At 35.5% G+C, this 16,469-nt stretch overlaps 1 protein-coding gene across 5 annotated transcripts in view; it reads left to right on the top strand.

The window, feature by feature from the left end:
• The window catches only part of EPHA7 (EPH receptor A7), a 167,345-nt gene that overhangs the window by 53,632 nt on the left and 97,244 nt on the right, over positions 1-16,469 (top strand). For all 5 annotated transcript variants that reach the window (XM_033054186.1, XM_033054187.1, XM_033054184.1 and 2 more), the window contains exons 4-5: positions 2,234-2,389; positions 3,261-3,596. In XM_033054186.1, the coding sequence (XP_032910077.1) occupies positions 2,234-2,389; positions 3,261-3,596 (492 nt within the window). The remainder of the gene's footprint in view (positions 1-2,233; positions 2,390-3,260; positions 3,597-16,469) is intronic.

Below are 16,469 nucleotides of genomic sequence, written 5' to 3' on the forward strand. Positions count from 1 at the left end.
GCTGAGAAGGACAGACTGGAAACACAGTAGGGATCTTTGCCTTTTAAGTTGCTCTATGCTTTGCAGAGGACTACATGTTGGAAGTTCCGGTGTATTTGTCCAGTGTTTTGTTTGGTATGAGAGTAACATGACAATTTAAGAAAGGCAGGAAACTATTATTTGGTAATTTTAACTGCATTTCTATTGAAAGTACTAAAAAAGTGGACAGAAGTTTAAATGTATGTTTTAAGGTACAAGTATACAAATCTGTTCAGCTTTTGTGCGCTTTGGTCAGAAAATTCTGAAATAATGGATGAAGGTGTAAAAGGATAATTTTGAGTTGAATTTGCCACAGCTATGAATTCACAGGTCATGTTTATCTAAAGTGCTTCTCTAAAATTCTTTTTGTTGTCTTTTCTAAATACCATATATGACAGCTACTGTGGCACAATCAAGCTATAGCGCATTTTACAAGCAGAACTAGATTTTCTTCTAATGCAAACTTGTGTCCGTTTGTCAAAATCAAAGGCTACAAGCTTTGCTTCATAATTGGCTCTGCCAAATAATTTAGGTTCCATCCACTGAGTTTTTTCAGCACAACAAACTAAATCTTATGGCATTTTCAAGCATATTTTTCATAAAAACTTTGTATATTGATAGAGTAAGAGACAGCCCAGATTTGTTACTGGTGTAATCCACTGTTGATTTACATAATTCATCAGCTTTAATTTACTGTTTTCTTAAGTATTGCTGCATTTACTATTTTTTTCTCTGTTGCATAACATTAATCAGACTAATATGACTCATGTTGCTTTAGCACTTTGAGTCCAGTCCAAAGGCTATTAAAGTCAAAGGTACTCCTCATTGACATAGTGAGCTTTGGATAAAGTTCATTGTTTTCATACTCTTTCCATCAGTGTAGTACCAGACAACTGAAATAACTGTTCCAAATATCAGTGTCTTTTGATACTTTGCATTTCTGTTCTGAGAAAATATCCAAGCAAATATGAATGTAACCAAAGTAAATTCTCTCCCTCTGAATACAGAATGACTATTTAACTAACTTTAATATTTTGATACTCAGTACAAAGTTTCACCCACTGTCCCTTTCCTTTGCATACAGGTGATGGCTTAAGAAGGCTAGACTGTCTGTTAGGGTTGGAAGGAAAAAATAAAATAGTTAAATAGTCTGGTTGAAAATACATCTGCTTTGTTAGAAGGTTCTGGAGAGCTTGTGTGTTTTGTTTTGCACGTTGACAGTGTTTGTAGGTTTGTCTGTAAACCTCAGTGCTGAAACTGAATCTTAATCTGTTTTCAGTTTTAGTGTTGTTTGATCCCCTCTTCCCTCTTCCTTATTCCCTACAGTTCTCATAGTTTATACATTCTTAAGCTGGCTGTCTAGGTTGCAGTGCTCTGCTTGCAAGTCTAATGGTAGATGTGTTTTATGTGTGTTTTTGCCTTGGGAATTGTGGCAGTAGCTGTAAGAAGTATTTCTAAACATCAGCGTTGTAACACAACACTTTTTTTTAAATTTCATGGATTCACAGTGGGCAATCCAAAGTAAGAAATTCTCTTGTGTCCATATTTCCTATTGTCTACCTTTTGTCTTTTTCTTTTGAAGTTTTAGTAAGTTAATTTCAACATACTTGTCTCTTTCTGTGAAACTGGGAAAACCAATTGAGCAGTTTGTGCTGTCTGCTCTCCTCCTCTTCATATTCTTACCAGCATCATCTTTTAAACAAATGTTCATGCCTCGTTCTTTCTTCAGGATCAGGGTTTGCTGGTGGGTTACAGCTCTTTTGGGTTTCTGAGATCAGGGAAGAATAAATTTTGCTCCAAAATTACTAGATCAGACCACTTAAGTGGTCTTAGAACAGATCTCAAGAGTGTTTTCCTTTTGTTTAGGCATATTGCAGGCATGCAGATATTTCACACCTTATTTACACATTATTGTATTCTTCTTTGGTGAAAAACAGATGCTTTTTGTATTTATGTGGCCCTCTGTTTTAAAGTATTGTACTGCCAGCTGTTGAGGTACATATAGTATATACTTGAACTCATAAAAATGCCACAAAATTATTAACAACATCATCTGAAGAAAAAGAAATGGTGAACATATCTTACTTGAGCCAACATAACAGAATGGGCAGTTTAGATGTTTACAGAAATATGTACCTCGTGACAGAAACAAAAAAAAAGATCAGAATAGAAGTCCATGCAAATCTAAATCTTTGCTTGTTTTGTTCTGCTGTAGCTTGTGGCCGTGGGTTCTACAAATCCTCCTCACAAGATCTGCAATGCTCCCGCTGTCCTACTCACAGCTTCTCTGACAAGGAAGGATCTTCCAGATGCGACTGTGAAGATAGCTATTATAGAGCACCTTCTGATCCACCATATGTCGCATGCACAAGTGAGTGAGTCATGAATTTAATAGTAAAGGACGTTGCTTAACCAACCAGGTGCAGCCACTTGCAGCGAGTAGTTTTGTCTGGCTTTTCCTGTGTTTGAAAAGTACATTTGCAATGGTAAAAGAAATTGAAAGGCAGAGGGAAAAAGGGTTGACAGTGAGTACAGAATCAGCATAAATATAATTTTCAAGTTTGCTTCATATAGCATTGGGAAACATTGCATGTTGCATAAATGCATAATTCACTGTAATAGATATATACAGGCCCATTTCTCTCTAAATTGTTGTGGACAATGTGTATTATGTGATATAATACCAAAGTTAGTAATGTGAAAAATGAAAAGTAACCTCTGTGAAGCTGCACTTTGATTAAACTGTAATTGGATCTGACTTAACCTTCTAACTGCAAATAGATTGGCCAACACAGATTGGTGGGTCAAATAGTGGAAGTCTCCTAAATCCAAAATATCATTAAATATCTCTGTAAATCATATCAGAGCTGATAACAAACGACTAGATGTAGCTTGTGCAGCATGTTTAGAAGAGGTGAACAAATCCCATATTTGGAAAAACTGTAAAAGTAAACTTTTAAGATATATTAAGCATTCCTTTTAATTACACAGAAGAGAAACAGCTAAAATCAGTTGCAGTAAATATACAGACAATTGTTATTCTGATGTCTTAATGGAAAATAAATAAAGCTCTTACCAAATGAGTTCAAGAAAGCTTTTATGCAGCCTGTACTAGAAATTAATGAAATGTTTATGTGAAGAAAAATGCTTCGATGGTTTTCTATCTCAGTAATTAAAATGCTACCTGTGTGTCCCACTGTGTTTTTGTGTAATTACCCTGGACTTCTTTGTGTGTTATGTAGGACCTCCATCTGCACCACAGAACCTAATTTTCAACATCAACCAGACTACTGTGAGTTTGGAGTGGAGTCCTCCTGCTGACAACGGGGGAAGAAGTGATGTGACCTACCGCATTTTGTGCAAGAGGTGCAGCTGGGAGCAGGGCGAGTGTGTTCCCTGTGGGAGTAACATTGGATATATGCCCCAGCAAACTGGATTAGTAGATAACTATGTCACTGTCATGGACCTGCTAGCTCATGCTAACTACACGTTTGAAGTTGAAGCTGTGAATGGGGTTTCTGACTTGAGTCGTTCCCAGAGGCTTTTTGCAGCTGTCAGTATTACCACAGGCCAAGCAGGTAAGTTTTCATCACTTATGAATCTCAACACTGTGAGACTGAGAGAAATTTGGAACATGCAAACTATAGATACAGTAAATCAGGAGCATGTTTGGTGTGTTCTGGCTCATTAATTTTTTTACCTTGCCAACTATTTAATTTGAGCTTATACTATTTCAGGATAGCCTGTCCTGTTTCTTTGGCCTCAGGATTGCTTTCAAAAAACATTCACAAAAGACTTAAAGAAGACACACAGTTTTGTTATAAAATAGAATTTCTTAACTTAGGAACTTCTTTGGTTGTTGTTGTTCTTACTTCATAATAGTTAATTACTAGTATTTGAAGATAAAAAAATGCATGTGTCAGTTTTATGCAGACTTCATTTTTAATTTTTTAAACATGTATGGGAGTCCTAGATCACTGGAAGATGATTTGGATTTCTGATGGTATTTTAAGATGGTGTTAATGTTTTCCCTCAGGACAATATTTCTGATTTATCTTATATTTCCAGATATTTGATTATGAGATGCAATGAGAATGCGGTGATTATTCTTTGTTTCTTCTATTTATCATAATCTGACAGGTGAAATGTCAGGGGAAATAAAGTCAAACCAGCATATCACCCCGGGGAAAAAAAGGGCTTTAGTTGTCTGCAGCTGAATGAAAAAAAAAAAAAGAGAAAGATTTCTCAGATTTAGGTTCCTGAACTGGCAAGTTGCTTGTTGATAACAATACAGGCAATAGTGCTGTGGTCTTAAAAAGAGGGTAGTAAAGCTAACCTTTTGTAATTTAAACAGTCTTAAACCAAATATTATTTGCAAAATCTCACTTTCAAAGAAATGCTATAAAAGAAAACATAAAGTGACTAACTGATGTGATGCTTCCTGTAAGAACAGCTGAGTAATATTTTAAAAGATACTTCATACTTATATCTTGGAGTAAATTTCAGTGATTGTGAATCATGCTATTTTTTTTTTTTTTTTGTGCAGTAGAAATGATCCCCTAAAGTGATGTTTAGAACTAAGAATAAACTCACCAAACAGGGTAAACAAACAAACAAACAAACAGAAAAAACTGTAGTTATTTTGTACTTTAAAGATAGTAATCTCAAAAAAAAAAAAAAAAGGGACAAGAAATCAAGAAATATAGTACAAAACCTTCCTTCTCTCCCCCCAAATTTAGGACAGTTGATAATGGTTGTTAAAGTTAGGGCTAGAGTATTTATGGGGTATTTAATCTCCCTATAGTATTTTCATGGATTCCAAATGCACATTTTGTATTATTTTAGAACCCATCTCTGTGGCTGAAAGGATTTGTCTCTGTGTTCATTCAGTTCTTGAAGTTTATGATGAGATTTTCAGCACAGAAAACTTACCCTGAAACTATTTTTGCACCACAGATGATATTGCTTTGGCACCGTGATTTTTCATCTTCAAAATAATTCTCCAAACATGCACAGGTGGACAGTGTTGTGCTCTCAGAAGATGACTGTACAGAACTATCACATGAAGAAGAGGATTTGGACTTTTTCCTATTTAGCTGAATCAAATTTGCTTTACTTTATGTGCTCTGATGTTCAGTGGCACACAGGGTAAAGGAAGGAACAGTGCAATTTAGTGACTAGTATCACATCTCAGGAAGATGAAAAAACCTTAATCAGAAGTTTGTGGTGTTTTCTCCTAGATAACTCATTGTAGTTCATTATTTTGTGTTGTCATAGCCATGGATTTACAGGGCTTTTTATTAGACCAGAAGATATAATATGGTTATTCTGTCCTATCTTATATATAACACAAGCTATGTCATTTTATGAAATAATCCTCACATCAAGCCCAGAGATGTCAGTGAAACTATAGCTTACATATGTGTTAAAGACAACATCTAGACTTCATTAAACATTTAAAGTAATCAAAAATCTTCAACCTCCTACAAGTTTTGTAAGACCATGAAGGAGGAGATCTGACTGTTCATTCTCCAGTTTACTGTGGGATTATGCACAAACCAGCATTTCCCAGGATTTGACTGTTTAGAAAAAGAGTAAAACTGAAGCTTTGCCTGTTTAGCAGTTCTGAATATAAGGATTTAAAGTCTTCCAATTTGGCATCTAAAAGGAATATACATGTGGGGACAGATTTTGGAAAAAAAAAATGGCTTTAAGCTCTTTTCATTGCAGTTTTCTCTGTAAAATGAAGGTAGCCTTCACTTTTCCTTACCAAGCTCTTCAAGATTTCCTGATTAGAAGTGCCACATAAATGCAGCTTTTTGTTTTTTTCACAGAATTACAAAATTTGCCTTAAAGAAAATATAGACGTTCAGAACAAATGCATTTAGCAAAAGGAAAGACTTGTTTTGTTTTGGTTTTGGTTTTTTTTTAGTTTTTTTTTGGTTTTTTTGCAACAACATGTTTTGGATCCTGATACTGATTTCTTTGGTTTCTCAAGGAGGAAAATATTTTAGGTGGAACAGATTGATGACTATAATTGAGCAGAAAGAGACTGGTTGCTCAAAGGAGACTGTTATGCTTCTGTGTTTCTCTTTTATTTTACCATGGAGAGAAAGAAAATGTTGGATTTATTTATAGCCAAGTAAACTAGGATTCATGCAGCTCTCATTTGTTCCTGTGTGACTGTTCTATACTTCTGGCAAAACGGACCTTTTCTATGCCCATACTGCTTTTTATGTGTGTAAATGTGTCTAACTAAACCTTCTTCACATGTTATTATGCTAACACAATAGGTGGCTATATATAATTACTGGGTTCACCAGTTGCACAGAGGATTGCAATGAGGTTTTCCCTTTGTAGTTTTGGTTTAATTGAATTGCTCCTTTGTGGCCATAGTCACAAAATTCAAATCATTGTGTAATGATAACAGGAAATTATTGATAAAAGAATGGGGTTATAGAATATATTCAGTGTTTCTTCACCCACATGTAACAAGCTTCTGATGAGACAAAGAGAGCATGACACATAAAAGAACCAGGTGGTGAATAAAAACCTATTTATATTTGTGGAAATAACAATAAAATTACTTCAAGTGGGTAGGTATCATTTCACATTGCTTATACATATACACGTATGACACATTGCTATTCAGTCCTTGTTTTAAAAAGACTTTGTGACTAGCCTATCAGTTGTCATATTGCATATTTTTATGCTTCAGCCAAGAACCAGGAGGCTTTTGGTTTTGCTTTTTCTTCCTTTTTTGACAAGATTAAGTACACTAAGTCCCCCAGGAATATACCATCTTGTTTCATATCTTGCCTATCCAGCATCATATAAAGAATACAGGATGTCATCCCAGTACTGCAAGCTGATCTGTGAGAACCCCTGCATCCTTGTAGAATTCAGACTTGAATGTGACTAAGCTCTAGTTACAATAAACAAATGCACTAAAGAGCTGCACCTGGCAAACAGCTGAAAAGCACTACCTTTGCCAGCTTATTGAATGTTTTTTACCAAATATAAAATTGACCACTTCCCTGAAAAGATATTTCCCTTTCAGTTATACTGGTAGTTCCTTTTGATCCTTCAAATTCCATCCCAAATTTTACATTTTTCCCATACAACACCCAGGAGGTGAATGGAAATGGAGTAGGTTTCACTGCAGATGAGTATTTGTTGTATTTTCACATTCGTACATTTTCATTTTGAGAAATATGCTTCAATATCAATTTTATAATTTTTCCGTTGGAAATTTTTGCAAAGATAGTATGTTTTTAAAACTGTCCTTCTGCATCCTTTTCTCTAGAATTTTTCTGAATGAATAATGGACTCATATCTGGTAAAAGGTTATTTTCACCCAACCAAAGCCTTGATAAAGCTTAGGATAATTTGAATGAATTCCAGAATTTATTACGATTTGAGAAAATTTAAGTGTGTGTCCTGAGCCAGCTTAAATTTTCTTTATAGTCATTGAAAAGAAAAAAATCACATCCAAGGGGGTCACTCATCATGCCTTATTACTGTAACTAAGACAAACAGGAGTTAAAATGTAATGCCAGTAGCGGTCCTTAAATGTACTCATTGGTCTTGTGCAGAGAGCACTTGCTAATGCTTACTGCTGCTTCACAGCAAGAGAAAGGTGCCCCATAGCACTGTTAGGTCATGCTGTGCCTTCAGATGCACTTAATGCTGACAAACTTCCAGTGGTTAAAAAACCCTGATTCAGTTCCATAATCAAGACTTACTCTTGAAAAACATTTTTTTTAGTAACAATTTCCTTTGTATATGTTGATTTGCTGCTATCCCTTTTTTACATCTTAGAGTTCAATTTAAGACCTTTTCCTTCAAAATAAGAAGATTCCAGATTTTACACTTAAAAAAAAAAACAGGAGCTGATTTTTTCAAATTGGCATTATGCCAGAAACTTGATCTGAAAAAAACATTACATGCTATAAAATCATGACTATTAGCAGCAGCACCATTGATATACACGACAAGAAGAAATGGCTGAATGCATAAATGCAAATCTGTGGGATGCGTTCTGCCTTTCTTAAGTAATTCTGAAGTCTTTCTAAACGAGAGAAACACTTCACATTCTCTCATGTTGCATTATCCTTTCATTCTTGCTGTTTATAATTTTTCTTTTCTTTCTTTCTTTATGCTTTTCCTCCAGCTGTCAATTATCTCCACTCATTTTTTAAAGTCTCTTCTTTCATAGCCTCTGCACTACTGACCATCTATTTGTTTCCTGTTCCCTGTCAGTCTCACTTAAGCCTGACTTTCCTTCAGCAGTGCACTGTCCCCCAGCAGAGGCAGCAATCAAGGAGATTGATGCCTGCGGCTTTCCCAGTCGCGGTGACCTCAGTGTTCTAGTCCTGTTCTCACTTCTCTCCTTTCCCCAGGCCATTTTGGTTCCTTCCCATACTGCCACCAAGTTGTTTTAATCTACCTCTGTCTACGTCTTCCATGCAATGTTCACTTCTGATGCTACGTGACAGCTTATTGCAAATACCTTCAGTGTTCAACTTAACATTTCTTCAATGTTTTCCCATTTCACTAGACTTCCTTAGCTATGGGTTTCCTTGGTTATTTCCTGCTAAGGACTGTACTTTTGAGCTATGCTTCATCTCCTAATGTCCAACTGTAGGTCGGTTTTCGGATATTGATGTGACTACATCATCAATATTTATTTTTTTAAAAATCCATGCCTCATTTTAAAATAATTCAGATTATAAAAGTAATGTTTTCTTTTTATCAAATGTGTTCCACCTGTGATGATGACTGCATTTTGGGTTACCTTTTTGCTTATTTTTTAAATGGGAGTTATATGGATGTCTGTGCTTATTCTTAATAATATTTAAGATATATTATAATATTTGAAAAAATTTTTCCTAGACCAGTAGGCAGAGAACATAGCTGTGTAAGTGTTCTGCACTCCATGGTAATCAACTAAAAAGGGAAAAATTAAAGTAGAAATTAGTTGCATATGATAGTTATTATTCTTCTACTTTTTTAGATGTCTTTTCAGTACATTAAAAGAACAGATTAGGTTATTTCTGTGGAGCTAAGACTGCTTATTGATTTGCAATAACATTACCCTGAACTAATATCACAGATTTTTTTACAGGAGGCGATAACTGAGTTTATACCTGAATTAAACTGATGGATAAAAACTTGATAAGAATTCCAGTCTCTGTATAGCAAATACCATCAGATCAAGGAAAGCAGTTTGTTCATTCACTGATTGTATCAGGTCATATTTAATATTGTGACATCTACAAGGTTATAGAGATATTACAGAATTGCAAGGTTGAGGCATTATTATTAGATTATTAAATGTTAGAGTTTTCTTCAGGAGTTTCACACAGAAGGAAATATTTGTATAGGCTAAAACATGGTGTGGCACATATATTTGAGAGTTTCCATGATATTTAATATGCATATACAGAACATATATTGCAAAAAATTTGGAATGACAAGCAGTACATTTTATGTAAAAATGTACCACAGAGTATCCAACTGATATTAATTCCTTCTTTTTTTCTACTATTTAGTTCTGATTTTTTCCAATATTTTTCACTGAAAGATAAGAAAGATAAAAAGCAAGCAGGTGCTAACTGTGTTGCTTAGGGTCTGATCCTGCACCGCTGAAGTCAATGGAAGCTTTGTCATTGACTTCAATAGGAGCAGGATTTGAACCTTATGCTCTGTCAGAACACACAGGAACAAAAGCAATGAGCCTCTGTCATCCTGAAAGGAAACTTTAACTTCATATCACATTTTGAGTCTGACTATGTCAGGTTTTTGCCCATCAGTTTGTGACTGAATTTAATTTGGGTTTTTTGTATAGTATATGAAACTATGTAAGTTTTGTATGATGTACTAAAGTAGTATACAACTATGTAGTTTGGCTTTTTTTTGTTTGGTTTTTTTTTGTTTTTTTTCTCAAATCAATATCAGAACTCTTGCATGTTCAGCTCTATCATAAAAACTTTTTTGGAAGAAATTTAATAATTTTTGCTAAGAAACTAATTTTTTTCTATAAAGACTATGCAAATTTTACAATAGTTAGAAGTGAAAAGAATGGGAAGCTTCATTCTAGTGTAACTACACAAAAATAACGTAAAGCTTCAGCTTCACAGAAACAGAACTCCAAATTAGAAATGGTCTGATTAAGCTATGTATGTTGAATGTTTGGTGGCAACCTGCTCAGAGAAGCATGACAGCCGCAAGGCTATTGACTTTCCTGTGCACTGAGCTATTGAAAAACCAGGTTATGTCACAGTGGTCTAATGTATGCTACTCAAGAATAATTTCACCAACTGCACAATAAAAAGCTATGTACTTGAGGAAGAAAATGAGCAACATGAAGTACAATTTAGCCATGGAAAGGAGGGATTGCTTTACTGATGTCGCATAAAGGACTAGGAGCCCCTTTTTTCTTTTCAAAACATAGACCAGCTATCTCCTCAATATTTATGAGTTAAACCAATTGTGTTCATACAAACAGTGCCATAAAATTAATCCTGATCTGGAAAAGCAAGTATGTGTGTTAACATCACACTGTCTATGACCAATCCCTGAAAGGTCTCTAAAATTAAAGAGCTCTACTTGTGACATCTGCTGGGTGAATTTTTAAACCCTCATAAATATGCCTGGCTTCTTTCACTTCACCCATAGTTAGATTTTTTCCTCAGGGCCGTAAGTTCTTTTGAACAGAATAGAAATTCTTTGCACTTTATTATACTTTTTGTGAGCTTTAATACATGGTTCTGTGATGACCCAGCTAGCACCAAAGACTTTCAAGATAGCTGTACTACAAAGACACAAAATTGCTTGATATATTTATACTTGGTGATACACATTCTAGAGCACCTAATTAACTTAAGTGCCAAGAATATACAACTCCACAGATCATTGATTTTCACAGCAGAACAACATCTCCAGATTTTCCTTTTACTGCCTCCTGTGAACTGTAGTATGGTAACTGGATGCAGGATCTAAATAAGTGCAGGATATCATCAACAGGAGCTCTGAACTCAGTGTTGTTTGTTTGTTTCAGACCTTTTGAAGAATTCAAATGCCATTGTCATTAGAACAAACAAAACCTTTTAAGTGCTCAGATGCTTTTTCAATGAGAAATGAACATCACTGTTAAAAGGCACTATTGCAAGTGTTTAAGTGCTACCAAATGTGAAATCCTAATTAAGGTTGAATGTAGTGAATTAAAAAATTCTTAGACTGCAACATCTCTATATAGTGATGCATTTGATGACAGCATGGCATGGAGCCAATCTACTGTAATGACTCCTGTGGAAATCTTTAGGAGGGAGAAGGTAGCTTGTGTAGAGAGAGCTAAAGAAGTTTTTTCATTAAGTTTAAATGATACCATGTAGAATTGTCCAGCAATTTAAGATAGTGTATTTCCAGTTTTGTTTCTCTATATGTATTTTCTTTAGTCAGAGATTGTGCTGCTTCTCTTTTGGAGCACATCATATTTTATTGAGTTACTAATTTTGTGTTTGTTGTGTGTGCCAATATGGCTCCTTTTTTAGAAGGAAAAACAAGATTTATCTAAGTGGGCCCTCAGTGGAAAAATACAAGTCTTCTTCTTCTGGGTCATGGCCCTCCGGCAGATTGGGGAGTATTAATGGCCCAAGAATAAGTGATTCACCTCTAGCAGGAAAGGGTGAAGATAGACAACTTCTGTGAAGAGCTGGGTATGATGTTTCTGATGCTAGTGGGGTAATAAGAAAGGGACACATCTCCCTTAATAGAGCATTGCTGACTTACCCACTATGACAACCCATGGGTGTCAGCAGATTTTTCAGGTACTGGAATAGTCTCAATAATTAATAATCTGGACAATTTTTGGCAACTTTGACATGTTGCTGCCCTATGTAGTTTCTTGTGCTTTGTATGTGATAGAACCAGCCCTGACTCCATAGGGCATATTTGTAACAGAGCAGTCTTATCTACTGCTCTTTAGTGTGAGTATTGTTTTGTACAGTTAAGCATTTCTGTAGTCTTTCCCTGTAACAGTCAAATATCTAATTGGTTCTATTTCTAGAGAGAACTCTCATGGCAATTTACTGAGGAAGCCACAGTTGAAGGCTGCAAATTGACAACAATAAAAGTGTTATCCCAAGTTCAGTAGTTAATGTTAAGATAGGAGATACTGATTATCTTTTTCTTTGCTTCGTTAGTGATGAATGGAAGCAAATTTGATGCAGACAGCAATCTGGTGGAATGATGCAGAGCTATCTATGAAAACATCTGTACTAATCCACCAATGCAGTAAATTATAGCTACAAGCAAACGACATTGATCCAAGAGGATCATTAACAGCTTTAACCAACTGATCCAAGTAATAGGGTAAATGAGAGTACATTATCAAGATCTGATTTTTACAGCTGTCAACTACAATTGCTAAAACATTGTTACCACTTCCTCTCAACTTCAACCACTTTATGACTTAAATTTAGTGTATCCTATTGTGGTTAGCCAACAAAGATCAATTAAGTGGTAAAATACGCAGGAAAAAATTGCCCAGTGATCATGCACTCCATTTACCAGGAGGTCAGTCACAAAGGGAGAGATAATTGCTGCAAGCCAGCAAAATTAATCGGGGATGAGCCAGAAAGGATGATGTATGTTCTGTGACAAAGTACGTGACAGAGATGTACGTATAAACCTGTAGCTACTTGCCTTGTTGAGGACACAAGGACAAGAGAAGGAGACATGTGAAAAACAATTAGCATGGCTTCAGAGTTAGCAATTCTTAATTATCCATAACATGTCGACATCAGATAATTAGTGTCCCAATTTTTAACAATATTTGGTCATTAACTACAGTAGAATAAGAAAGATCAAGAACAGAGCCATTTGTCTGAGCTAAGTGTTACATAAAGGCGTCTACATGTGAACATAATACAACTAAATCATGCTTGTGGTAATGACACAGAAATCTTCTTACTGTGGGACCAATATAAATGTCCTAAATTCGAGCTTATAACAAGCTGCTTTTTATGTTTCTGTAAGATAGTTTGTTTGTATTGGCAACCTGCAAAATAAATAAGGCTTTAGTGATAGCTGTAGTTTTAAACTCCTTGACTTGCTGCTTTTATTTGTACATTTAAATTTTCACAGCAAGTGTCTTAACTCCCATGACTCAGACCATTTTAATATTAATGCTAATTAAGAAAAGGTCATTTCTAGCTCAGTTTTCTAAACCTCCAAGACTCTGTGAGCATGCTAAATACACATCTCTTGTGAAAATTCTCCTTCAGCACCTTTATCCTCTGTCAACGATTTTTGGCTACTTTTAACTACATTTGGTCTAGAGGTAGAAATCTTAAGATCTCACCTGTAGTCAGTGGGCCAATAGGATAAGGTAAATCATGTGTCAGACACAAGAGACTCCACATGTGCAGAAACACAGAAAACCTTAAGAAAAAATATTCACAGATTTGCTTGAATTTTTCCAGTGTTAATGCAAGAAATCTTAGAAGCGCAGAATGGGATGTTTCATATCGTCCATCTTGTTTCTGCTATATAAGAAAAAGAGAGGGAGAGGCAGATACACACATGTACATGCCTGCTCACAAGTACGTGTAGCTCAATCTCCTTTTAATCACTCTTTCTTCTATCCTGTTAGTGTATTTTTCAGAATTTTTCAGACAGTTCTCACTTCCTCTTAAGTAGGTTTAAGATTAGGGATGAGGTTCTGTCACTGTGATTCTTAGCTTTGCTTTGTATGACCCCTGCTAAACTCTTACCTGCGTTTCAACAGCTTGTACAAAATTATCCATTGAATCTGGTGTTTTCTCTCATATGTGTGCATTTGCAGCAGCAGACCCTTCAGTTTCTGTATCTGCCATCTCATGACTGCTGATGGATCTATTTGCCATCTCTCCTTTTGACCTTTTCTGCCTGTCACCTAAACATTATTTTTTTTTTTAGAACCCCATTTCCTAATTCATCATGCAGAGCTCATATTTTTCCATAATACCCAAACTCCTATAGGCAGTAGAGTCTGAGTCAGCAGAGCAGATTCAAAGCTAGTAAACCCTGATGCTTATGTGGAGAAATGCCATTTATTTCGCTAAAGAGTCTATTTAAGTTCATACAGCCTCTAATCATGGCTGTGAAATGAGGAATTGGATGCTAATATTTCAGAGCCAATACAGTAATGATGTGTCTCTGTGGGCCTCCTGTGGAATTATTCCAGATATTCCCTTGTGTAGCTGAGATCAAAATTTCACCCTTAGTTCTAATTTTTTGTATTGCAGCTTAACTGATAATGAAGAGGGAAAAGTGTCCTTGCACTTTATATTGTGTAGAGTTAATCACATGAAATATTTTAGGGCTAAACGTTCTGCTCTTTGATGTTGGCATTAAACATTAGCATTTAAATCTTTGGTGGGTATTTACATTGTTGTAGTCAGTGGAGATTGATAGGTTTCTTTAGGGAGTGATTTGGAACAGGAGCCAAGTTTAGGAATTGTGCATCGACTCATCCTTAATTACAGAGGAAGCATTAGATTACCTTCCCTATTTAGCCACCTAAATTAACTGGCAAAAGTTGATGACTTGAATGCCCTCTTCCTCCCACCCCCCACATACACAAACGCTAATTTCTGCCGCAATGTTAACATTAAATATTTACACAATTTTATTTATTTTCAAAATATTACTAAGCAAGCAAGCAAATTTTAAAATAGTTTATTGTCTGTGTGGTTTTAAAACGCTGGAAAATAATTTGCCTACCTTATTAGTAATTCATGTTTATGGAGACTCTTTGAAGCTGTTTACCAAGGACTGAATTAACCAAGATGCTTAGTGAGGATATTCATATACAGGTGTGTCCTAAAAATAGGGATATTTCACTTGATTGCAGTGTATAGCTTTAATGTTAAAAATGTTTTAAAAATGTAAAACACTTGTTCTATGATTTATATTTATTGTAATGCTAGTTAAGAGTCCCCATTAGGAGAACAGCAGGTGCCTTACAGCTTATTTTGCCTACAATGCAACAATAGCCACCCATCAGTGTTACAACCTTCTGTGTAAAAAATGAATTTGATGAGCCATGCAGTGGCACAGAACAATTACAGTCAAATAACCTTCAATGAGCAATAAGTAGAGAAAGTGAACTCCTTCACCAGACTCTTGGAAGATGTTCCTCACGTTTTCCTTAGCAGGTACCCCAGGCTCTCATAGTGCTTTGGAGGGTAAATTCTGAATGCCAAAGATACCACCTTTCAGGCTTATACTGAGATGTTGGTGGTGATCTCTCTGGAAGACATGTCCCATCCCATTTAACAATCTATAGATCTAAATTAATAGCTCAAACTCCACTGGGATACCAGCAGATAGGCAATGGGACTCAAAGATACTCATGGGTGTGCCCTGTTTACCAAAGCTAAGCCTGCTCAAGAGAGATCAGGATTCATCCTCTGTTCCTGGCATGTCAGGGCTCATGCTTGCAAAATTAACTTCTTTATCTCTTAGAACAGTGTTCCCATGTTGAGATTGCCGTAATTGTGCCCAACTAGCTAAGCATGCTAACAAAGTAACAGTATGGACGAGCATGTATTCATATTCCATTCTCAACTCTAGTGCCATTTACTTTGCTAGATTAAGTTTACCAAGTCTCCTGAGGTAAATTTATAGATCAGGAGGTCTATAAAATTTGACTTCTTGCAAAATATTGTAATGAGCTAATCTCAAAGTGATAAACCTATTCATAAAATCATCACAGCTCCTTTTCTGGGGGAAATACCACAGCTGCCAGCTGCAGTGAAATGGTAGACTGGTACCATGCCTCTCTTGGTCACATAGTCATATAAATTTCTGTGAATGCAGAACACTCCTGGGAACAATCATAGCTTGTTTCATAAATTCTGTTTTGAAAAAGGGTTATGTTTTCCATTGGACCCACAGAAAGTACTTCAGTTTGTATTCCTATTTTTAAAGTTTGTATTGTTTCAATATTGACTTAAATTTTCCTTTCCTCTACTCACTCTGAAGCCTAGGATAGGTAAAAATATTCAGAGCATGTATAAAATAGTTTTGAAGTTATTGATAAAAAAAACAGAACTATTGTTTCAAAATGTGAGAAGACCTCAAGTATATTTTTGATGGAAGAAATTAAGTAAGGAATTTCTAAAAAGTGTTCTCTTACCTTCTTATGCTCTGATTCAAAGTCAGTGGTAACTCTCATAGGTATCTAAGCCATTCAAAATGACTAATAAGGACAAATAAGGTGGCACAAAATTGCTTTACATTGAACTAGCTCTGAACAGTCAGTATTATTCAATATCACAACCTAGAGTGCTAGCACACATTTAGAAGAAAAGCATAAAGAGAAGGTGGTAATTATTGAACTTTTTTCATACATTGATACTTTTTCATGCATTGTAATGTTATATCTAATATAAGGCTGTTCA

This window comes from Catharus ustulatus, chromosome 3 (assembly GCF_009819885.2).
Source record: "Catharus ustulatus isolate bCatUst1 chromosome 3, bCatUst1.pri.v2, whole genome shotgun sequence".
NCBI lineage: Eukaryota > Metazoa > Chordata > Aves > Passeriformes > Turdidae > Catharus > Catharus ustulatus.